The following is a 24,367-nucleotide window of genomic DNA, read 5'->3' as shown; positions in this document are numbered from 1 at the left end:
TGTAAATTGATTTCTCTCCCACAAATGATCTTTTAGTTATATATGTCATAAATTTGGATTAAAACTTTGTAGAGTGTGCAGTTAAACTATGAAATAAAAAAGTTATTTTATGTGAAAGCAATAATGTGGCTGGGATGGTTGGGGATCTCTTTCCATAACAGAAAATGCCATTTTCTGCCTTTTCTGTATTATTAAAAGGAAAAAAAAAAAACAACACCAAAATGGAGGGGGAGGAGGAAGCTGAATGGCTTTAGATGAAATTTCAGATTATAACATAAATGCTTTTTAATCAGGAGCAAAGTCCAGAAAGCTTTGCTGCAGAAAGTAGGAACAGCTGAAGATCAATAGAGCTGTAGCAACAGTTGTATTACTTTCAACACTGCCTACTGAAAATGAAGGCAGCCATGTGATGACCTGCATGTCTTTGCTTCACCTGCGCTGTCCATCATTTTGTCTTTACTGCTACCATTTCCAACAAACCCAAGCACCTGACCAACTTCAGAATACTTCAGTTTTATTAGTAAACCCCTTGGTCTGTTCAGACATGTTTGCTTGTGCACCAAATGTAGTGTTTCTCTCATTTCCCTGTTTCTTTATGCATTTAGGTCCTGCCTTTATAGGGTAGGTGGTGACAGAGATTGATAAATCTAACAATGAGAAGTTGGAAAAGAAAGGGTTGTTCTTCTTTCTGAAGATGCTCTTTTGCATTTCAGTGAGGCTCTTACAAATACACACACATATATATATAAAAGGAGGTTGAAAAATAATACTTTCTTGCTCTTCTTCACACAGGTGAATTGTCCTTATCTGTATCCATAAGTAACATGAGATCAACTGATTAGAAGGGTGGTGCTACTGAATGTGTGCTCTTTGTCTTGCAAATATTAAACTAATGTATCTGAGTGTGAGGAGAGAGAACCAGATGCAGGAGATGAATGTGAAAAAAGAACTTGCTTCTAAACAAGTACTGCCTGCTAAGACTTGCAAATTTACTCACTATGTTCCTAACAGCTGCCGAGGTTTTTCCAGCTCTGCTCTGATAATGTGTGGGGAGTTAGGAAAGCCTGTGCTGAATGCTTCATGGCAGTTTCTTGTGCAACATCACAGGAAGTCCGGAGGACAAAATTGTCAACCCTTTTTATTAATTTGATTAGTGATCCTTCACGATGGGTAAGAATTGCTTTTTATTTCTTGACTAGCTGTCATATGTAAAGGATTTTACTGATAGTCCATATAAAACTTCTCCCCATAGGTGTGGATAACACAATTTGTTTCACTCGCCTCAAGCAAAATTCTTCTCAGACTGCTTAGTTTGTCAGTGGGTGTAGGAAGTCCCTCACGTTTTCACTGCAGCGTAACAGAAAAACTGTCAGGGGTGTAGTTTTCTTAGCTACAGGAACTGCCTGTGACAATACTGCTGAAAATCATCAACAAACTTGGACAATTATATGTGATGCATTTGTATTTCTTGAGGTTCCCTACCACCGCCTCTTGTTTTGGGGAGCAGTGGGTCAGTGGAGTGTGGTGGTGGTGTTTGTTGGTTTTAGGTTTGGTTGGTTTTGAGTTGGGTTTTGTGTGTATGGTGGCTTGGGATTGTTTGGTTGTCGGTGGGGTCTTTTTTGGTGTTGTGTTTTTTAATTTCATTTTTGTGGGTTTTTTTTATTTCATTGGTTGGGTTTTTTTTTTTGTCCTCAGACCATGTTAAGTTTTTTTCTATTGCACAGATGACTTGTGAGATCCAAAAGTAGATCTAGTAGATCTTTTGCACAGGAGCATGAGCTCATGGGTTCTGGAAAATCATGCAATTTATAGCCCAGCAGAATTAGGCAAAAAAAAAAGTAGATAATTATTGGGAAGAGAAGAATAAATAGTAGGAGAAAGGAGGAACAAATGAACAACATGGCCAGGTAGGAAATGGAAAGAAACGCAGAGCTTATCATCAGTCAGACTTACGGTAGTGAAATGTCTGTTCACTGCACATAATTTTTATCCTTTCAAGTTGTTAAAATTCTCAGCTGAGCTTTCAATTTTCCTGCTTCTGCTTTCTAAATAATAATGATTTCTTTGGTTGTGGGAAATAGGCCTCTGAACCTAATTACTGTGATTTAGCTGTTTTTACCCTGCTTATTCTTAACTTTTTTTTTACCTAGCACTTTATGTACATGACTGACTGACTCTTTCCAGACAAGAGCCTCTGCTGTTGCTTTCCTCAGTAGGCTTATGACCCTTCCAGTTCCTAGTAGTGGGCATTTATGTTTTATAGGGCAGACTTGATTCATATATATAAATAACTCTTTTTTTTTTTTCCATCTTGTGGACCCTTTCCACTAGGTCCGCCAGGCTGCTTTTCAGTCTCTGGGGCCTTTCATATCAACTTTTGCTAATCCATCCAGCAGTGGCCAGTACTTCAAAGAAGAAGATGGTAAAAGCCCAGAAGGTGGTGGTTCTGTGCAGGAAAACAGGTAAAGAATTCACTAAATCTACAAATTATTTTTTACTCTTTTTGTTTTTCTTCTGTATGAACTGCAAGTTTAAGAAAATTAACCTTCCCGTATGAATTGTGTATTTATCTTGGTAAATGGAAAGATCTGGAACTTCTCATCTTGCTTCACAGGCTGCCAAAATTTTCAGTTATATACTGAAAAGACATGACTATTCAGTAACTTAAGATACCTTAGGATATACCTTCTGTAATGAAAAGACTGACTTAAAGAAGCCAGAGCAGTGGATATAGACAACCTAGATTTCAGTAAGGCTTTTGACATGGTCTCCCATCAGATCCTCATAGAGAAGCTGATGAAGTATGGGTGAATGAGGAGATAGTGAGGTGGATTGACAGCTAGCTGAATGGCTGGGCCCAAAGGGCGCTGATCAGCGACATGTAGTTAAAAGCCAGTAACTGGTCATGCACCTCAGGGGTCAGTGTTGGGTGCAGTCCTGTTTAACGTCTTCATTATTGATCTGGATGGTGGAGCAGGGTGTGCCCTCAAGTTTGCTGATGATGGGAACTGGGAATTGTGACTGATGTGCCACAGGGTCACACTGCCCTCCAGAGGGGCCTTAGGCTGGAGAAGTGGATTGGCAGGAACCTGTTGAAATTTAACAAGTGGAAGTGCAAAGTCCTTCACCTGGGAGGGTACAGCCCCAGGCACCAGTGCTTGTTGGGGTCTCACCGAGTGCAGAGCTGCTTTGCAGAAAAGGCCCTAAGGGTCATGGTGAACACCAGGTTGACCATGAGCCAGCAATGTGCTCTTGCTACAAAGAATGCTGGTGGTATCCTGGGCTGCATGAGGAGGAGTGTTGCCAGCAGGTCGAGGGAGGTGATTCTTCCCTTCTGCTTGGTGCTAGTGAGATCACAGGTGGAGTGCTGGATTCAGTTCTGGGCTCCTCAGTGCAAGTGGACATACCGGAAAGAGTCCAACAAAAGTATTGAAGGGCCTGGAGTATCTCTCCTATGAGGAGAGGCTGAGAGAGCTGGGACTGCTCAGCCTGGAGAAGAGAAGGCTCAGGGGGCACCTTATCAGTATGTAGAAACACTCAAGGGAGGCTGCAAAGAGGACAGAGCCAGGCTTTTTCAGTGGTGCCCAGTGCCAGAACAGTGTGCAATGGGCACAACCTGAAACACAGGAAGTTCCCTCTGAACATCGGGGGAAAAAAAAGTATATATATAATTTTTTAATATTTTTTTTTTACACCTGTGAGGGCCGACCAAGCATGGGCAGAGATTGCACAGGGAAGCTGTGGAGTCACCATCCTCCAAAGTATTCAAAAGCACTGGGCAACTGCTTTTGGGTGGCTCTGCTTCAACAGGGAGGATGGCCAAGATGGCCTCCAGAGGGCCCTTCCAACCTCAGCCATTCTGTAATTCTGTGATTTATTTTGCCATGCTATAAGTAAATCTAGTTTCATAAATGGCAAGCTGATAGCATGTGTGTGACTTCTCAAGAGCATCTGTTTGCAATGAGTATATTTTGGTTTTTAAATGTTCAATTGCTTTGGCACTCAACAGTGAGCAAGTCAGGACTACAGAAGATGTTACAACAGAGGATGAGCACAACAGGACAGAGGATCTGTCTTCACATGTTGATAACGATGATTTTGCAACAAAACTTGAAAATGCCATGGAAGATCAAAATACAGTGTCAAATCACTCCCAGAGGGAAAGTGATTTCCAGACTGAGTCATCCTTCCATTGCACTTTGTCCTCAGAATCTTGTGGGGAAATGGCTGATGAGAACGAGCACAGTTCTCATTGCTGTACAGCAGGTCTGCGGGAGGCCAGGCTGAATTCACAGGAAACCTCTCTTTCAGAGCAGGAATTGTACAACTCTTTCCATTTCTGGAGGACTCCACTTCCTGAAATAGATATTGACCTTGAGCTTCAGCAGACTTCTGAGATAATACTTGACAGAGAAATTCAGGAACTCACTATGCAAGTATCTTCAAACATTCCTATGACAAAAAGGAAAGAATTGGAAGAAATGATAGAAAATTTGGAACCCCATATGGACGATCCAGATGTTAAAGGTATAGTAAAGATACTGAAGCATTTTTAGTGTTTGGAGGTATGGATATGTTGCTTTAGCAGTGTGGGTTTTAACCTTTCTGTCATTTTAAAAGTCAGAAGTACTACTTTCTCCTGGTCCTTAAAGAGATTGTATCTATTTTGATTTAATTATGAAAATGGATGATTAACTAAAAGGGCCCTTTCATTTGTGTAAAAATGTTTAAAGGTGGTACAGTTCTTTCCATAAAGTGAATTGTCACAGTTTACACTGAACCCAGGGCATGGAATACACATCCAGTTATCAGTATAAACTTCTGCCTGCCTGTCTTGACAGTATAATCAAATAGATGGTTCAATGGCATAAGCTGTTGATCAGGAAATTAATTTGTAGTTAGTATACATGCTAAATAAGGAGGCAGATTTAATTGTTTTTAATATTGAACTGTGATACACAGTTTTCATTTTATGCATTATCCATTTTAGTTTTAATCAGTTAGTCTTCTCCATTTTTCTGTAAGGTCTTTATTATTGCAGTCTTGTGTTTTTGCCTTCAAGTGTGCCAAGTTTATTTGGTCTAACTGAGAATTGATCCAGACTGAATTATTGAAGTGAATACACAGCCTCCATTTAGAAGCTCTTGAAGAGTAGAGAAGGGTTTCATAAGTATGCCTGGCTTCTGGGAGCAGCACATCAGAGAGACCTCCTAGGCTAGCAGAGCTACACAGGCTATGTAAAGTCAAGCAGTTGTATGTAATCGCTGTTAATAGGACCTTTCCAGTCCACTGGCCACATAGCCTTGAGGGTCTCAGACTGGGAGACGGAAACCTGCACATTCCTCTGAAGTATGCCAGCTCTTTTAAAATGATCCGAGGGTCCTTATTCAGCTCACCTTTTTACAGCTCCCTGAGGCTGCTGCTGTCTTCACTTACTTCAGAGGTTGCTTTTCTTTCCACAGATGTTTTTTTTCTTTATTTTTCCTTCCAGGGACACTTTCTTCAGCTTGATTTGTCTGATGATGTTCTGCATAGAAAGTGCTAAATCATGTAATGTCAGCTTTTCTGAATGTTGTTTGAGGGAAGTAAGCCTGACTTGCAGGTTACTGGGGTTAACTGTGGTTTATGCCAGTTACAGGCTGCTTTGCCAAATGGAGACCTGATAGGGATAAACCAGCCTAAATGTGTGGTCAGTTGATCCCATTCCTTACAAAAATTGTTTTTAAGTTAGGCTACTAGCACTGCCTGCGGCAAGCATCTAAAATATGGTGCTAATGGAACAGTAGGTGGGGAGGAAGTGGAGAAGAAACTCCTCTGTGCCCAATAATGTACTTTTGCCTTGGAGTAAGAAGTGAGGGTAAGGAAAGCAAATTCTTCATGAAAGAAAGGGAGCATACAACTTGTAAATATTGTCTTCTAGTGAAATGTGAGGAGAAACAGAAAACAATAATAAAGCACACTGAAAGGACAGAAACTCCTGAGGACCAGGAAATTTAATAAGGCCAGATAAAGTGTGGTTTTGAATTTAAAGGTTTTGCCAGTTATTGTTAGGATACAGGTACAGTAGCCAAGAGTAAATAATTCTTTGCTGAAAAGTACTTCTCACCTGAAGCAAAAGTCAAAGCAAGAGTTAATTAGCAGGTGGTTTAAGGTCCAGTGAACATCGACCTTTATTTTACCATGAGTTCTGTGTTATGCACATAGCTGACCTTTACACTTCAATTTTTACTGAAGGTAGTTGTGAAAGCTGGTTAGCCAGCAGATTCCCTTCCAGTTTTCCTCCCAAAACCTTGCTTCCCAAGAGCTCTAGGGCTTTTTTCCCTGTCATGTGTGAGAAGGGACCCTTATCTTTTGTATTTTTAATGGTTTTCTGTCTGCCTGTCTTCTAGCTTCAGGAAAGACCTTTGTGGGAGATGAGGAGGAGCAGCAGCAGCAGCCACCTTAGTCAGGAGGGTATCAGTACAGATCTTGGACTGTGTCTCTGTGTGATGGGATTATGAGGGGACATGCCCTGGCACCTGAGCCTGCGGTGGTGAAGACAGCTCATTAGGAAGCTGTTTCAAGTTTCAGTATCAAGGCAGCCACCTAGAGTCTGTGCACACATATGCACGTACTTGCACATGCATTCTTTCTTTTCCTCCTTTGCTAAGCTGGAACCTTAAGATGTTTACAGATGTGGGGTCATTCACCTTTTGGTAAATTACAGCACTAGAGTCACCCTTGGTGTGACAAGGACCTATGGAGAAGCACTCAACAAAGAAGATACTTGCCAGTCAGTGAAATCCTTGGGAGTTTGGCCTCTCCAGTCCTTCATCACCACATCTTGGCATTGTAGAATTGACAGGAAGCTGACAAGATGAACGTTTGTGTCATTATCTCCTTCCTCTAGGGCAGGCAGAGGAAATCAGGATACTTGTGGTCTCCATCCCATTAAGCCCCTATGTGGTGGTCCAAGCATGCAGACTGACAGTGGGGCATGTGTGGGGAATATGTAATGGAAAATTCTCAATTTCTGCTGCAGATAGCTTCACTCTTGCTACTAGAGTAATCTTTAGAGCTCTGTGTGGATTTTTCAGTAAATACATACTCAGAGTTGAAGCAGTATGTGTCACCTAGTCAGGATAAGCTTTCTTGGCTTTGAAGTGAAAATGAGAGGAGTGTGCACTTCTCATCAAGTTGTCCTGCATGAAATGAGTCCTAATGAAAAACATCTTCTTGATGTGTGGCAAAATATAGTTCTTTTTAATTTTCTTGCTTGGTTTCTCTAAATGAGAATAAACTGGAAATCAGGCATTTCTTGCCTTAGCAGGTGCTGTGAAATGACCACCTATTTTGCATGGGCTTGGGTAATTTATTTGATTTACAAGTTTTACAGGAATTTACTAACCTTGATCTTGTTTATTCTCATGGGCCTTAAAGTACAGAGGTTTACTGTAAGTGAAGTAACACTTGAAGAGTGAAGTCACAGAAAGCTTTTGTTAATCTTGCAACTTTTAAAATTCATCATTTTTCTATGTGTATTTGCAAACTGTATATTACAATATAACATATTGAAACTGTTTTCTAACACAGTGTGTTTCATGGAGGAAGTATTAGTATGATGTTGGTTTTGTTTTTAAGTCTCTAATTTTCTATGTTTTTTCCTGTTGAGGTGAATTATAGTAATACAGCAGGAATGTCTTTTGGTTATTCTGTCAGAGATTTGATGCACTTATGGAACTAGCATTGTGTGTTGTAAAGAATTATCTTTATTCCTGCTCATCAAACTCTACATAGAAACCAGTGAACCTGTAGGGTGTTTTCCAATTTTTGCAGCTAAGATTGTGCTGTTGTAATTTTGCTTCTTGTAACAGATGTATTGCATATCTATTTTGCTTGTCTACAAATAAGTTCAAACGTCTTTTAAGCCTTGTTAGTAACCCTATTAAAAAAAAAACCACAAAAACAACTAGAAGGAGAAATTCAGACTTTAACTTGGTATGGCAGTGTGGATTTAAAAACAAGCTATTGTTTATTGTTTAATTTCATGAGGAGTTTTTAAAAAACCTTGGAAAAAAATTCTATGAGAAAGTGAGCTTCTGGATGGCTGGGTAAATTTAATTCCTTCTTACCCTCTTGGAAAAAAGTGGAGAACGAGGGAGGCAGGGTAGCTCAGACTGCACTGAATTCTGTGTCGCTTGCAGCTACGATTGCCTCTGGTAGCTGATCTGCTTGGGTCAGGCGATATCCAAGGAACACTGCTCAACAAAGGTGTTTTTTTTAATTAGCAGTAAACAGAGGGATGGAAAGAAGAGCAGTCTCAGAACTGCTGGATCCATTTCAAAAGAGTAGATGACAGTGTCTGAAGTGCTAATGCTTCCTTTTGATGAATAAGAGGACATCAAACAGTGCAACCTTTATTATTTTTCTGGAGGATGCAAGGCTAAAAGTATCCTGTGCAGAAAAGAGTTACTGGGGTCTAACATCCTCCTATGTAGGTCCTGCTTTAGAGTTACTATAAAAATGTAAAAAATGAATGACTGTATACATAGAGGCGCAGCCTCTTAGAACCTAAATCTGTTCTGTATGAATAAACCTGTTCTCAACCTTTATTTGAATTATTTTTCCCTTTTCTCTCCTATTCCCACCTCCCACAGAAAACCCAGTCAGTAAGTTAGCATTCATGTGCTGTTCAGTACCAAAGACTACTTGCACCATTAATATGTACTGATCCTGCCATAACAATGGTGTCTTACTCCTGGGTGTGTGTGGGGGGTGTATTTGCTTTAAAGACAAATTTCACTGTTCAACTGTAGTGTGGTTGAGAATCCTCAGGAAAAAAAAAAGGAATGTTATTTTTCCTTATGTTTTACACTAATTGTCTCCAGTTTGGGATTTGCTAACAGTCAGTAATCTTAAATTTGTACATCCCCTGTAGTTCTTCACCTGTCTTCCAGTTAGTCATTGTCTAAAAGTTGATCTGTGGACTTGCTAGAATTTTATTGCAGTTCAGTCTCATGTATTTCTCTTTCATATGCTGCAGCACAAGTGGAGGTATTGTCTGCTGCACTCATAGCATCTAGTTTGGATCCTCAAGAAGAGACAATGGCCAGTGTTGGCAAGGGAACAGATTCACAGGCTGAACTGACCATCAGTGACCAACAGAATTTTAAACCTATACTGGACGATATTGTGCCTTTAATTGGTGATACTGTTGAGGTAAGAAGCAAGTTGTGTACTCTTTATTTTTTTTCCATTAGAATTTCCAAGGCTTCAGTAATAGAGCTGTATTTTGTGTTTGTGTGGTAACTGTAGCCAAATGCTTCCCACTTTTGGCTAGTATGGTGGTCAGTTTTGTTGGCTGGTATGGAAGCTACTAGCTACTAAATTAAAATGATTTGTGGTTTTTGCCTTTGTTTTTGCCAGTTCTGTGCTTGTCCTTGTAAATTCTTAAAATAGTTTCTCTTAAAATCTTTGTTGTGACTGTCACATCTTAAAATGTTCTAATGCTGCTGCAGTTTATTCCTGTGAAGTTGCCTTCTTTAAATTGAGCCCTACTGATAAGAAGTGAATCCTCTTCTTCAGTGCCTTCCCTCCTTGCTTTCCCACCCCCTATTTGGAGAAGGAGCTACTCTGTTCCCTGTGCTCCCTGTCAGAATGTTCTGTAGTAGTTTACTGGTGTGTATAAGAGGACCTGCACTCTAGGGTGTTATGCAGGCTGCTGAAAGATAAAGTGGATTCTAGCAGTCAGTAACATTTTAAAGTTTCTTGAACCTGTTAAGCACCCCACCACTGCCCCCCTGCCCAGGTGAAGTCTGTAGCAGTTGATACTATTTTCTGTTCTGTACTGTGTATTAGGCCAAACCCACTATGTTCCCTTCCATACAGTGCTGCAAGCTTTGGTGATACCAAAAAAAAAAAGCTCTGTAGAAAGCAGTGGTTCCAAAATATGCTCCATAAAATCACAGAAAGTGGTTATTCAACCTTTTTTAATTAGAGCAATGGTTTTAGATGACATTTAATTAACTTTTCAACTAAGCTGTTGGGCTACCATGTAGCCCAAAACCATATAGGGGGTAGAAGAATGTGACATTCACTTGGATACTTCTGTTTATACACAACCATAACTTAACACTATAAACGTGGCTGGTTTGTTTGTTTCGAGAAAACAGCTTGCGCCAAATTCCTGATGTCAGGTTTGATACATTTTTTTTAATCAGAGGACCAGTTGCAGTTGCTTCTTTCTTATATTAATGTGTAAAATGACAGTGTAAATGCATCATGGCAGCGTCATGTCACTGGTATATGTTGTTTTTGCATGGTTCAGTTTTGCTCATTAAAAGGATGCTCTTAATCTGTCAGTTCCTAGTCTGTTACTGGCGCTGAATCAAATCCACATTTTACAAGTGAAAAGATGTCATAGAAGTGACCTAAAATTTGGGAACCAAGCTGTGATCTGTTGAGCAAGTGGACTGTTGCCCCTAGCAGTGAAGAGAGGTCTGATTTTCACAGGTGGCTTTTTTTGTGGTTGTTTTTCCTCCTATTCTGTTGGGGTTTGTTTGTTTGTTTTGTTTTTGTTAAGTCTCAGTATAGCAACATGTCAGTAGGGTATTAGACACTTCGGAAAAATCAGGCTCTACAGCATTTCATGTTTGAAAGCAGCCTTCACAGTTCTGCACACTTACCACAAAGCAAAATTACACTTTGCTTGTCCTCCTGTGGCTGTGTTGGCTCCTGAAGGAGTTACTGCTGCATGTTAGAGAGGTCCTCTATTCACATGAAAATAAATGTTGTGATAGAGTGAACAGATAAGAATTTCAGATAGAGATGAAGTACCTTTGTTGAGGATGAGGGTATCTGTTTTATATTTTCCTCAAGAGCCACCACTTTTAGTTTCTTTAGGCTGCATGTTCTTTGTAAGGTTTGATAAGTGAATGTAAGCCTCCAGAAACCCCTCAAGTCATATTCTCAGTGGGTGGGTATGGGTGTCCTCCTTTTTTTTAATGGTTAGAGATAGAGAAGGGAAGGAAAATGAAAGACAAAGGAGACTGGCTTAAAATCAGCCCACTCTTGTCTGTCACAAGTACCTCTCTTTAAGAAGAGGGTGAATGCCATGAGACCGGATCACTGCACTCACATAAGAGGTTTGTAAGGCCATGACAGAGATTTTGCATCTCAGAGGTGGTGGTTCACCAGTATGGCATGCAAGAAACTTTCAGGTTAAACCCTGCTGAATTTTTATATCCTGGCTCTCTACAGTGTTCAGTTCAGTGTATGCATGTTACATGGTAAAGTACAGATGGAACTTCATCTACAGGAATAGAGATACTGCATTGACTTAAATACGGACTAATGCTTTGGTTCTGTACTGAAGATCTTCCTTCCTGGAACGCATACTTGACTTTAGAAGCGACTGGGTAAAAATGTTCCCATCTGTGCCACCCTTCAGTATATTTAGTAGCTGAACTTAGTTCAATCAACGAAGTATTATTTTTAGCTTAGCCTTTGAGAGCTGGGGTAGCAGAGATTGTGAGATGGAGTCGTCTTATTTTTATTGTAGCAGAATGGGCGGCTAGCCTTTGGTCCTGTGCACCTGGGCCACTCAAGTACAGGTGACTTTGGGCTGCTGTATGCAGTTGCCTTACAGCTCTGCATTTATCATTTATCACCTGTAATTATGTATCTCAGTGACTAAAATTATATCCCAGTGCTTAGAGGAAATCAGCTCATGGAAGAGGAAAAAGCAACTGTCTGAAGTCAAACCAAGGAAGACAGATTGTATCCTGGAGGCTATTTTTGAAGAAGTTTATACTTCGCTGGAAAATTATCATTGTCAAACCGAGCTGAACAGCTGGTAGGGTAGGCATGTTCTCAGTGCTTGTGTTGACCCTGAGAGCTCACCCTGCAGCATCTGTGGATAGATACCATGGCTCATACCTAGCAAAAATGCTCTTGTCCTGTTCTACCACATAGCAGCCTTATCAGCTTTTCAAATATTCATCACATCTTGAAATTCACAGCTGATTATGCAAAGTCCATAGTATTCAGGGAACTCCACTGATGTAGAGTGGCAGTGCACCCTCTCAGCAGCAGTTTATCATAGCATATCACACCTCTGCTAATTGGTAGAGATAAGAAACAGAGTCACAGGCCTTATCTTCAAGGTCCAGATGTGTAGCCAGGATACTTGAATGATTGTTAAATGTGATTTTAATGGAACTGCTGAAAGGAGTGATGGGTAGTGTCAGCAGCTGTGGTCCACTAGTACTCTGTTAAAAGTTGAAGGTCATCGGTAGAGAAGATACTAGAATAATTACTTTTAGGAAAGTAGAAACAGCATACGTCTCATCAGTTTCTGCTCTTAAGCATGGTGGTGGCTTTGTTTTGAGCTTTTGACCAAATCCAAAGCAACAAATCCAACAAAATCCATTACAGATATTTTATTTTTCCCTTCAGGGGAGAAGCAGTGTGACCCATATGTTAGTTACATTTTCCCTAATGCAGTCTCAAAGGTACTTCTTTCCTGTGATTCTGTGAGACCCAAAATAGAGTAAGAGTGCGAGGAGCAAGCGTTTGAAATTTAAAGGAAAAAGATTTATTTTACAGACCTTTTGATTTTGGGCTGTAGCAAAATTGTATTTGATATGAAACATGTATTCCTTTAATCTCAGAAAAAGACCCTGAGGTGAGGACAGCACTTCTTCATGTAGACATCTGTTTTTTGTTCAATATGTATTTTGTGTAACCTTTTTTCTTCTTTTCTTTCATAGAATATGGATTCTACACTTCACTATATTCATAATGATTCAGATTTGAGCACTAACAGTTTCAGCCCTGAAGAAGAAAGAAAATCCAAAGTACAGGTAAATGGCAGTGACTTCTGTTTTTTTCTACATGTATCAGATAAGTGGTTTTTTTCTTACATATATGGGGATTTCTGTTATGCATTTAATTTCTGATGTAGTTGCTATTAAATACAGCAAACCTCTTAAATAAGTAGTTCTAAAATAATCTTTGTTTCCAGAGATAATGGCTTAATTCAGCATTTGATTCTGTTTCAATTATGTATAAGAGATGACAGCATTTTTTGACATGAGGTGTAATGGTTGTCATAGACTTTCAGGCTCTGGTTTCGTTTGCTTTCCTTTTCTCCAGAAACTACCCTGTAATGTAAATTAGGTTATTGAGGAGATGGGATTTTTTTGTTAAGTGTTTTGAGTGGAACCACTCCCACCCCTTGTCAGCTTTTCACAGCAAAGCTGTGAAAGAGTTTCATAAGCTAAAACTGTCTCTTTGTTGTTTTTTCCCAAAAGGAATCAAATGTTTGTTGCTACACAGTTCATTATAAAGTGTGCCACCCCACACTAAGGTGATTCCCTTGACTGGGAACCTCAGTCCCTCTTGCTGCTTATGTGAGCCAAGCTATTTAGTAGCTGTGTTAGGGAAATGCTGGTGCACCCCTTTGGGTAGAATCAGTGCCTGAGATAAAATGACAACAGCTGAAGCAAGGACAGCATTGAAATCAGTGCAAAGAGGTTTTCACAAAACTGTAGTTCAAATGCTTTAATTTCTTGGTGGACAGAAGGATTGGTCTTCACCAGAGGTCTTTATCTCTGGAGAGGCCTTCTCCTTCCTGCTGACTACTTAGGAAGTTTTATGGCAATTTTGAACATACTATACCTCTACTCTGCCCTTTTCCCAAGGGATTTTAATTTAGTTTTTTACTCCCCACCTCCCCAAGACTTTGAGAGGAATAGGAAAATGATTTTTGAGCAAGTGTCGTAATTTGCTGTTCTGCCTATTTTTGTGGATGAGTAAAAACAGCCAGTCTGCACAGCATGAGAGCCTGAGTGCTTGTGGAAAGGCAGAAGATAGTCTCTTAATTTCCTGGTCTGCCTAAGTAGACAGTGATCCACCCACCCATCTGTTAGGCTGGTCTGTATGTTTTCAAATAGCCCCCGGTTGTGCCATTGTTTCTTTGGAACTTTTTGGTGGAACTTAGGAACTTTACATTCTTATCAAGAGATTGTAATTAAATAATACTCTGTAGCTGTAGGGGAAAAATTGTGTGCCCTGGAATTTTAGTAAGCCTTATGAGGACTTACTGGAAACAGTGTAAGCATTCTACCCTTTTCTTCCTGTAGGATGTTGTACCTCAAGCCTTGCTGGATCAGTATTTATCAATGACTGATCCCTCTCGCGCACAAACGGTTGATAACGAGATTGCCAAACACTGTGCCTACAGCCTGCCAGGTGTGGCACTTACATTAGGCAGGCAGAATTGGCACTGTTTGAAAGATACCTATGAGACACTGGCATCTGACATGCAGGTAAGCTCAAGAAGCTCTGACGGTGATTGATGTGAACTTCTGTGGTGTGACCATGAATAATCTGAGCTTCTGTGATGATCTACCTCCTTTACTGGATATTTGGTTGCTCTGCTTTTTACATAGAACTTTCTATTGCCGATATTACTTATTTGTATAATGAATGAAAGTTGTAACAGTTGTCTCAGAGGAAGCTGTGTGTGGTGCTCAGGTAGTAAAGAAGTGGTGCAGTTTGAGAGATAGATCCTCAGCAGGAATGTGAGGAGATATCTCTGATTTCCTCTGCTTGCTTGAGATTTTATGGCAGTGCTTGGGATTCTCAAAGGTATGAGAATTTGGACTGTGCTGCTGTGCGTGCACAGACATGTGCCGCTGTAGGCATGTCTGGAGCTCAGTGAGTCAGCCTCACACCAGGCTTCTTGGTGGCCTTTTGGGGCTACATCTAGTTAGTCATAAGGGAATAACATCACTATCACCATGCAGCACTGCTCTTTTTAAAAATAAACACTGGAAATGGCAGCATTTTCCTTCTTGTCAGGTGGTTAGGAGGTGGCTTCGTGCATTTTACTGTTGGTTCACAGTTTCTCAGTCCTCCCTGGTTTCCTTTTTTGGAGATACTCATTTTTTTAAATAGTCTCAGATTGTTTCACCTCTCTTTAACTTGTTGCTCGCTGTGTCAGAGCAGCAGCTCTCAGTGATATGTAGCAAGTAACATGGCTGTTGCTCATAGTTTCCAGACTCTTTTGCAGCCATTAAAAAAAGCTTGCTAATAAATTTTTAACCCAGGACAAAAGTAAAACCAGATTGCCCTGTATTCCAGTCTGTCCAGAGTATGTCACAAATCTAATCTGAAATAAGATTGAATCACCAACCCAGGGCAAAAGAAAACATGCTGGCTAAAGAATAGGTAATATTTTATTTTTAAAAATACTTAAAATAGTTACTCTTTTAAAACAGTGGTCCCTCAATTTAGGATGAGTGTAAGCATTTCTGGTCCTTGGACTGCTGGGCACTCAGTGTGGATGAAACTTTACCTATTATGGAAGCTAAAATGCACCAGCTGAAATATCGTGGGATATGTATCTTATTCTGTTTTATAAATTAAACAAGTGAGAGGGAAGTAGTATGGAACTGATTTACCCAAGAGAATTTAAAGCAAAGCGTGGAAGATTGTGTCACTGATGTCAGAAGTGCTATTTTCTTTCCCAGCACTTGGAAAAAGTAAAATATTTTCGTTACTTTTATTTGCCTTAGGTCCTTGATATTCAAGTGGAAGAAATGATACCTTGTCACTTGTCTTTTCTTCTCTCCCCCCCCCCCCCCCCTTTTTTTTTCCTTTGTTATTTACTGCATGAGACACTATTGAATGTATGTAAGTACTGTAGTCTGCTTGGATACTGACCCTCAAATTAAAATAGAACTGCAGCATCAATAAAAATGATTTGTTTGTTATTTTACAGTGGAAGGTTCGGCGGACACTAGCATTTTCTATACATGAACTTGCAGTTATCCTTGGAGACCAGCTTACAGCTGGAGATCTAGTTCCTGTCTTCAACGGCTTTTTAAAAGATCTAGATGAAGTGAGGATAGGTGTGCTTAAACACCTGCATGACTTCCTGAAGGTATGTCTGCATTCAACTGCAGTCAAGTGCAGTTATGTATTTTGCTTCATTTCTTCCTATGTACTTGCTTTTTAACATAGCACTGGTTTAACTCTTTGAGGGAATCCATACAGATGTCTGTTGAATACTAGAGTATGTTTTGCAGTTCTGTGTTGCTGATAGGCTCTTTTCTCTGAAGAGCCTCATTTGTGAATGTTTATTCAATAAGTAATGTAGGTGGCAGTGGATGATACTAAGTTTTTTGGTGGTCTAACCTCTCTATGCAGCTTACTTCTCAGATTTCCTTTAGAGTTTCTCTATAACTGCCTCTTTTTTGGACCTGAAGCTCACAAAACCTTTAAAAGCAGCACTTTTCTGCCTACCCCTCATTTCCCAGAGTAAAAGAAGAGACTAGATCAGAGTTTGTTTTTAGTTTGCCCCATGTGATTTCACACACTTAAGCATGATAGGATTTCACCTACTAAAGATTTTTTTTTTCGTCAAAAGCAAGTGTTTTATTAATTGTATTTTAAAACTCTTAATCTATCTGCTGCTTGTAGCTTACATTTTTTTATGTAAGTTTGTATTTACTGTTACAGCTTCTTCATCTTGACAAAAGACGAGAGTATCTTTATCAGCTGCAGGAATTCCTAGTGACTGATAACAGCAGGAACTGGCGTTTCCGTGCTGAGCTGGCTGAGTACGTAGTTTTCTGGATGCTTATTTTTATTTTTACAGATATTTTAAAATGTTAAAATCACAGAATAGGTGTTTCACGGTGACATTCTTTATTTCACTCCTAATTAGCGGATAGTCCTTATCCTCCTCTATGTGTCTCCCTTCCTTAAAAATTCACCATAATTGTATATCACAGTAGTTGGAACTTGAATGTCTCTTTCCATCACCATATGTTGAGAAGCTGCCAAAAGAGAAGACAACAGCTGGTTGCTTTTGAAGTCAGTAGAAGTGTTCTAGCAGTTAGACTTCAAGTTGCTGTATTTGAGGAGTAGGCTGAATTCATGATCATGAAACACAGGAGATGTAGATCTTGAGGGGGGACTGAGGAAAGTGAGTAGCACTTTGGCTTTTTCATGGGACTGGTAGGCAGACTCCTATGGGAGGCAGCTCTTAAGGGTCAAGTTGCTCAGGAGAGCTAGCAGAGGAAGTGGCCTATGAAATTCAGCAAGGGACAGATGCCAAGTCCTGCATGTGGGAAGAAAGAGCCTCTGACAGTGAGACAGAGTGAGGACTAGCTGCCCTGGGAGCTGCTCTGGTGAGCCAAACGTGAGCCAGCAGTGTGTCCTGGCAGCACAATCTTGGTCTGTATCAACAGGAGCACAATCAGCATATTGAGGGAACAGATTAGCCCCTTCTAGTCAGCACTCATGTGGAGTAATGCATCTATACCAATACAGGAAAGTGCTGATGAACAAGTTCAGCAGAAGGCCACCAAGATGATCAAAGCTGCAGCACTTAACCTGTGAGAAGATACTATGTGACAGAGGCTTCTCTAGCAGGAGTGCTGAAATAAGCATGTAGTAGTGACTTATTACAGTGCATCTTTTGAGATTAGAGTTACCTCAAAACTGATCTTGATATCATGATGTTTTTCCTACGTTTAAGTGTTAGTTTCGATTTAGTAAGTACAAATCACTTAGCTGTTGCTGCTGATACAGAAACCTTCATTTGGCTGCTTGTAACATGTCATGCCGCTTCTTTTGACATAATTTCTACTGTTCATGACATACTAATTTCTGCAACCTGCTGAAATCTTAATCAACTCAATACGCATTGAAGACTGATAATTTCGCTAGTTCTCCAGTATAATCCTAAGTAGAGGAATTTTATTGATCTGATAAATCAGTGTACTTAAGTGACCAGGTTCCCTTGCCTCTCCCCGTTTTTCCTTCGTTGAGCTCATTTAGCATTTTGCCATTATTGTGAATAAGTGGTAATCTAAAATTTGCAAATGACCCATAGTCAAACTGCTGGCATTGAAAAATGAAAGATTTTACTTTTCAGTAACTTTGTTATGGCCATATTGCATATTTGGCAAGTGTCATCATATAAATGATCAGAAGTAATAGTTAAAGCTACTTTTCTTCTTATAACATACTCTGGTTCTTCTTTCATCTTGTAGGCAACTGATCTTGCTTCTAGATCTGTACAGTGCCAGAGACATTTATGACTACTTGCGACCTATCGCTTTCAGCCTCTGTGCAGACAAAGTGTCTTCTGTCCGTTGGATTTCTTACAAGCTGGTAAAGCAATCTAAGTAAATTCAGGATTTCATACTTCTTCTGAGGGTTGGTCAGAAGTGATTTTTGTATTTTTTTTCTTATTCCTTCTTCAAGGTTAGTGAAATGGTAAAAAAGCTGTACATGGCCTCAACGCCAACCTTCGTGGTAGACCTCATGAATGAACTTGTTGAAAAGTTCTGTAGATGCCGCAAATGGTCTGGTCGTCAAACTTTTGTCTTTATTTGCCAGGTGAAATGTTGTTTTTTTTTTGATCATCCTTTCTGGTTTTGGGGTGAGGGGATGTGGTGGTGGTGGTAAGAATTAAGGGGGGAGAGCAGCTGGAACTCTTCAGCTGTCTGTTGATGCTATTTTCTTTTCTTTGTTTCCAAGTGAATAGCTTTCATGGCTGCTTTCTTCAGTGTTACTCCATAGATGCTCGGATGCATCTTTAGCTTAGCATATTAACATCAGGTTCTGAAATCTGAGTATTAAACAAAAGCATAGCAAAATAATCCCTGAGTTGGGAGGCTGTCTTATTACTCAGCCTGAAGTGAGATTTTTATAGCATGCCTACCATTTTTTTGGGTTACCCTTTAAAAATCAAGCACCAAGACTTGCCTGTATCTCCTTAGCCAGTTAGTGCAGCTTGGTCAATAGCAACATTTTCTCAGCAAAATAAGCAGGGAAGTTGATATTAGTTGGTGTCCCAAGGAAATGACCAAGAAATGGTCAAATTTGGAGCCTGTAGCAGAGGTGCAGACTGGGAGGCAATACGACTGTTGCCCAAATGGAACAGGTCTCTTAAGTATTTGGAGGTATGTTAGCTTTGAGCTTAGAGAAATAGTTTGGTGCAGCAGACATTTATTAAGATGGACCATTCTTATCTTGATACAGTACCTAGTTAGAACAAAGACTAAATCAATCTTGAAAAGTATTGGGAAGGTTTTTTACTTCCTTGTTTTCAAATGATACAGTGACTGAATAAAACAGTAGAAATAAGGAAGTTGCCAGGCTTCATACAAAATAAAATGAGCTTCTAACTGAGCCTGAATTTCTTCAACCCTGACTTGCTTTATTTTGTATGACTTTGTGCTAGAAAGTATTGTACCATGTTTTACAATTTTGTGGATACTGCCTACTGTGTTCGTGCTGTGAAGGTAATGTTAGCTCTGTTTACGTGTTGGGATTATACATGCTGAAATCTAAGGAAATTTCTTCTGTCTCCTTGCCAGACTATCAGTGAAGATGATTGCCTGCCCATGGACCAGTTTGCTGTGCATCTGTTGCCACACTTGCTACACTTGGCATCTGACAGGGTTCCAAATGTTCGAGTCCTGCTTGCAAAAACACTAAAGCAAACCCTTTTAGAGAAAGGTTAGTGGCTGAAAGAGTTGCCGTGGGCTGACAGGGTATCTTTTTGTCTCTCCTGTTTTCTACAGTCAGCAGGGAAAGGAGAATCGACATCACATGTGGATTACTCCTTGCTTTTACAGTCTTCTTGGTGTGGGATGTTAACTTGGCTGAGATAAAGCCATGAACCATGTTATGGAATCAGGGCCACTGTTGTGTAATGCTGAGGAAATACGAGTTCTTGCTCATACACCAGCCTGTTCTTTTGGTGCCATTTTCCCTCAATTAGCTGGTTTGTAGAAATGTCATCAAGGCATAGAAAGCACAAATGAACAACTAGGAATTGTGAAGTTGTTGAGCAGTGCCTTTTATTTGGTTAATAAAAATATTCTGTTGATGTTCTGTGTTATAAAAATAAGAAATAAAAACTCTGTACAAATTTGCTGTGTGTTTTCTCACTGGGGGAGAAGAGATGGCTGCTGTTTGCTTTCATATTTTATGGTAGCAGTGGAAAGAAAGTTCCTCTGAAGTCTTCTCAAGGAAATTAGACATGCAACTTTCAAATTGCAGACTTTGCTTAGGAAAGCATCCCCAGTGCATAGTAAATGCCAGAAGAGTCAGCTGTGCTCAGAGTCCAAAACACTGCTAGGGAAAATAACATTGAAAATACTGCTCTATTTTGCAAACTGGCAGAGTGTCTTCACTTAGGATACTTCATCCAGTTTTGGTCACTTTCTTTCTCAAAACCATGCAACGGCCTGAAGACTGTTGTTCCTAGTGTAGGAAGTGTGAAGAAAAATGCCAACAGAGTGAGAACTATTGCTAGCTGCCTTGTGCATGCTGGAGATTGAATAAGCATATGTAGACAGTTAAGATGAAGTAGCTGATGTGCAGTAATTTATTCTCTGTTAACTGTGCCAAGGCTGTCATTACTCTTCCTGTTACCATGTAATATTAATATTTTTGTTGTTGTCCTTGTTACCGCTGTGTTCCCCACCTGGGTGGTACACCTCCATTCTGCATTGCCACTATGTAAGCTTATAATACAGGTAGTCCCAGCCTCATAGAGATGATGTGCGTATGATTAGGAGTGGTGGATAGATAGGAAATGCAGATTTAAAAAACAAGTCTAGAAGATTTTAAACCTCCAGATCTAAACTGCTGCTCCTGTGAGCTGTATGTGGTTACACTGCATTTATGCAACTTGTGTAGTTCATGAAAACTGTCAGGTGCTGGAACTTCTTCCACTCTTGTTTCATATTATCTTAATTTTATTGTTTGATAATTATTTAGCAAGTCTGCCAGTGAAATGGCATGGCCGTGGATTTGTGATACCTTTACTTCATCACAGATACAAGCACATTCTGGAGTCTCTTGTAGAGTTTTTTTCCTCTTCGTTTTTGATCATGGTGTCTGTCACGCTTACTTTTACATTGAAGGGCTATAGAACTCCTGTATTCTAAAAGCACTGTTACAGCAACTGTGCTCTGAAATATGGAATGATACACTTTTTTAAGCTAAATTCCTAGGTATACTCAGAAGTGTGTTGCGTGCCTGCTCAGATATTCCAGTTTGACTGAACGTGTGCACTGTCTCCTGAGATTTTGAACCTCGTGACAGCGCGCTCAGGTTTGCATTGAACTCTCTGCTGCCTTTTCCTCCTTTAAGTCTTGTGCATTTTCTTTTACAGAGTATTTTCTGAATTCTGCCAACTCTCACCAAGAGGCTGTGGAACAAACAATAATGGCTCTTCAAATGGATGATGACAGTGATGTCAAGTATTTTGCAAGCATACACCCTGCCAGTACCAAAATCGCAGACGATGCCATGAGCACTGCTTCATCGACTTATTAAAAAGTTCTGAATGTTGCTATAATTAAAAAATTTTTTAAACAAACTATCCTCAAATGCTTCTAAAATGGTTGATCTCTGACAACCTCTTTGGAAGGAGAGATTTCTTGCCAGATGTAACAGGTGGATGTTTTCTAAACCTGATACCAGGGATTTCAGGTCAAGGAAAAGTAAACCTGTATCAGCTTGACTTTAGAAAAACACGGCTCAGAGGATTATTTTTGCCACCGAAGCCTTAAATCTTCTGTCTTCCTCAACAAATGAAACTTGAATTGGCAGATCATTTTCATTGTAGAAAGGATGTGATTTCCAGAGACCTGCATTGTTTCTCCTGAGGAGTTAACTTAGCGAGTATTTTCTGTAGCAACTGATAGATGAGATGGCCAGAAAGGCAGATTTATACCGGGATGTAAGACCTCCAGTATTAGTGCTAAAAAGTTTTTATCATTCAAGGACTTGATTTGTGTGCAGCTGGGCACACCCTTAAGCGGGAATAGCTTTGATGTTTGTAAATGGGGAAAAGTAGAAATTTGGATTTCTCGTAAGGGCTCAGTGCTAACACTAAACTAGTATTTGATTTTAATCCTTAAATGCAGCATATTGCTGTACCCATTAGCAGAAAACTTTGCTGAGTACCTGTGTCCTAATTATTTTCATGCTGGTCATGACCTAAAGGAAATTTATTAGCACATGTACTTTAAGTCAGGTATTTTTAACTTGATCATGATCGGCTCTGAGGTGCAACCTTTTTCTTCATATACTGTACATATCTGAGAGCCTCCTTGGAGTGCTGCAGTCTTTAATCATGTTGTTTAAAGCTGTTGTGATACAAGTTGTTCTCTACTTGTCCAAATAAAATTTATTAATAAGATTGAAAGCAATCTTGTGACCTTTTTAAGACATTAAAAGAATAAGTTTGAACTTTAAGTGGCCTATTTTTTCTCCTAGTTCTTTACACTTCGATGGCTGTTGTAGCGTGAAGAAGTTTGCTTAATGTCTGTGAAGAATATTTCATTTTGAGATAGAACATCCTCCAGTAGCACAGATGTACTTTGGCTGTGTAATTGAGGTTTTGCTAGATTCTCTTTCGAGCGTCCCTCTTGCGCTTGGGAACCTGTCACTCCAGCGTGAAATGGCATCTTTGCTGAAGTGAGTGTGAATATTCACCTCAGTCTGGATTTTGTGAGCTGAAACTACCCTTAGTCTGTCCTCAGTCCCTAATCCTTTCCTGTCATTTAAAATGACTGAGACAGTATTTCCTTCTCTGTCTTCCAGGGGCGACTTGCTTAAATCACCCTTCCTCCAGCATGCTGAACCTGAAGTGCATGAAGCTTATTTTCCTGCAGAGGTAGAAATGGCTGTGGCAGCTTATCTTTGATGTATGTTAGCAGAACACTTTATCAGTCAGGTGGCTGGTACTCAGGCAGCTCAGCCCCAGGCAGGTTTGTCTTTTCCCCTGTGTTCTTGGGAAAACATTCCTGTGCCTTTTCTTCTCTAGTAAACTCCAGTTGCTGTTTACTCCCCAGAGGCCTGCTTTTCTATTCCCTAACACCTAGAGGTGGTTAAGATACTGTCATCTCTCTCTGCCTTGAAACTTGACGGGTTTTGGTTTTTGGAGTGTTTGATTTTTGCTGTGCTTTTTTAGGGTTGGGGTTTGGTTTTTGGTTGCTTTGGTTTTTGTGATTTTGGTTTTGGTGATTTGGGTTGGTTGTTTTTTTTCAAAATCTGCTTAAAATTTGTGAAGGCAACTATACACTCGGGTCACAAGTTCCTGTAGTGCAGGTGATGGGGTAGGTAATAATTCTCATCAAGTTCCTCATGTTGTCTGATAATTGTTCAGAAACCACACACGAGTCCCCAGAGATCTAGGCAGTGCGACAGTGCTCTGTCTGGTGACAGTAGATCATCAGAAAGCCATGAGCTTTTCGGGCAAGAGGATTTCTGGGCGCTCTCTGCTGCCCTATGGAGAACAATCACAAATCACTAGTCCTCTTCCAGGCCAGGTGATTCCCATTTTGAAAATAACACGTTGAAATCCAGTCGATTTCTGCATTTTGCTCAGGGCACATAAATCCCTTGGTCTGTGCTTTGCCTCAGTGTCATGAGAGTTGAATTGTATTTGGGTCATGTGTGTGATTTCTGAGGTGAATGGGATCAGCTCTTTGCTCAGACCAGAGCATGCTCCAGGTTATTTTCTAGCTGCGAATAGAGTGTACTATTCATTGGAGGAGTACTGGGACTTAAAAAGAAATCCTTGTGTTTGGCGTCCACGATGAACATGTTCCAGCCTAATTCCATTACTGTGCTTACTGTTCCACTAGTCCACTAAAAGGAAGCACTGTATCTGATCGCTTTAGGCATTTTCTAGTTATTTAAGGGTAAGGCATCTTTAAGTAGAAAAATGAGACAGATTTTCCACATGCTTTATTTCTGTTTTGTCTTCAGTACTGATGCAGGCCTGTAAAATTGAGGGTATTTGGGGCTTTTCCTAAGAAAGACTTGAGTGTTTTCAGGTGTAGAGGGCCTCAGTTCCGCTGGCATGTAGCAAATATAAAGACCATCTTCAGAGAAATAGCTGGTTTACTTCTTTTTCCTCCACATGTCACGGATCTGCCTGCCTCTTTTCTGCTTCATTTGGTGATTCCCAAGAACTGAGAGGGAAGGAAAGACTCACTTTATTCTTGGCATTGCCTGAGAGCATTTGATCTACAGCCCGATGGATATGGTCTGTGTTACTGAACTGACAGGATATTATCTCATGTCAGCAGTGTTAGTGATGTCAGTAAGTCAAGCTTCAATTTGTCCCTAAGGGTATGGGGTTTGGGGAAATGTACATCTCGGTTCTGAGTGATGAAAAGAGGAGCTGTTCTTTAATGTGGGACAGCAGCTGGCAGTGCTTCCGAAGATCCTGGTGAATCCCCTTATTGTGTGTGTGTCTCCTGAAGAAAGATTTGAGCTTTGTATCTCAATGCATTTCTCTTCTGGTCTGGATCTCTTGAGCAGAAAGTGGCTCCCAGAT

At 40.1% G+C, this 24,367-nt stretch overlaps 1 protein-coding gene across 9 annotated transcripts in view; it reads left to right on the top strand.

The window, feature by feature from the left end:
• The window catches only part of PPP4R1 (protein phosphatase 4 regulatory subunit 1), a 61,007-nt gene extending 38,732 nt beyond the window's left edge, over window positions 1–22,275 (top strand). For all 9 annotated transcript variants that reach the window (XM_061448807.1, XM_061448806.1, XM_061448814.1 and 6 more), the window contains 12 exons: window positions 1,012–1,170; window positions 2,332–2,462; window positions 4,010–4,527; window positions 9,023–9,198; window positions 12,750–12,842; window positions 14,124–14,309; window positions 15,767–15,928; window positions 16,507–16,607; window positions 18,048–18,168; window positions 18,262–18,396; window positions 19,380–19,521; window positions 21,188–22,275. In XM_061448807.1, coding sequence (XP_061304791.1) covers window positions 1,012–1,170; window positions 2,332–2,462; window positions 4,010–4,527; window positions 9,023–9,198; window positions 12,750–12,842; window positions 14,124–14,309; window positions 15,767–15,928; window positions 16,507–16,607; window positions 18,048–18,168; window positions 18,262–18,396; window positions 19,380–19,521; window positions 21,188–21,351 — 2,088 coding nt within the window. In that variant the 3' untranslated portion in view covers window positions 21,352–22,275. The remainder of the gene's footprint in view (window positions 1–1,011; window positions 1,171–2,331; window positions 2,463–4,009; window positions 4,528–9,022; window positions 9,199–12,749; window positions 12,843–14,123; window positions 14,310–15,766; window positions 15,929–16,506; window positions 16,608–18,047; window positions 18,169–18,261; window positions 18,397–19,379; window positions 19,522–21,187) is intronic.
• Window positions 22,276–24,367: the final 2,092 nt, after the last annotated feature.

The sequence above is a fragment of the Pezoporus flaviventris genome, unplaced genomic scaffold, assembly GCF_033815535.1.
Source record: "Pezoporus flaviventris isolate CSIRO_AGI_PZ_B2104156 unplaced genomic scaffold, CSIRO_AGI_Pfla_v1 ptg000007l, whole genome shotgun sequence".
Taxonomy (NCBI): Eukaryota; Metazoa; Chordata; class Aves; order Psittaciformes; family Psittacidae; genus Pezoporus; species Pezoporus flaviventris.
Note: the sequence above shows the minus strand (reverse complement) of the source record. Positions and strands in the feature narration are given on the sequence as shown.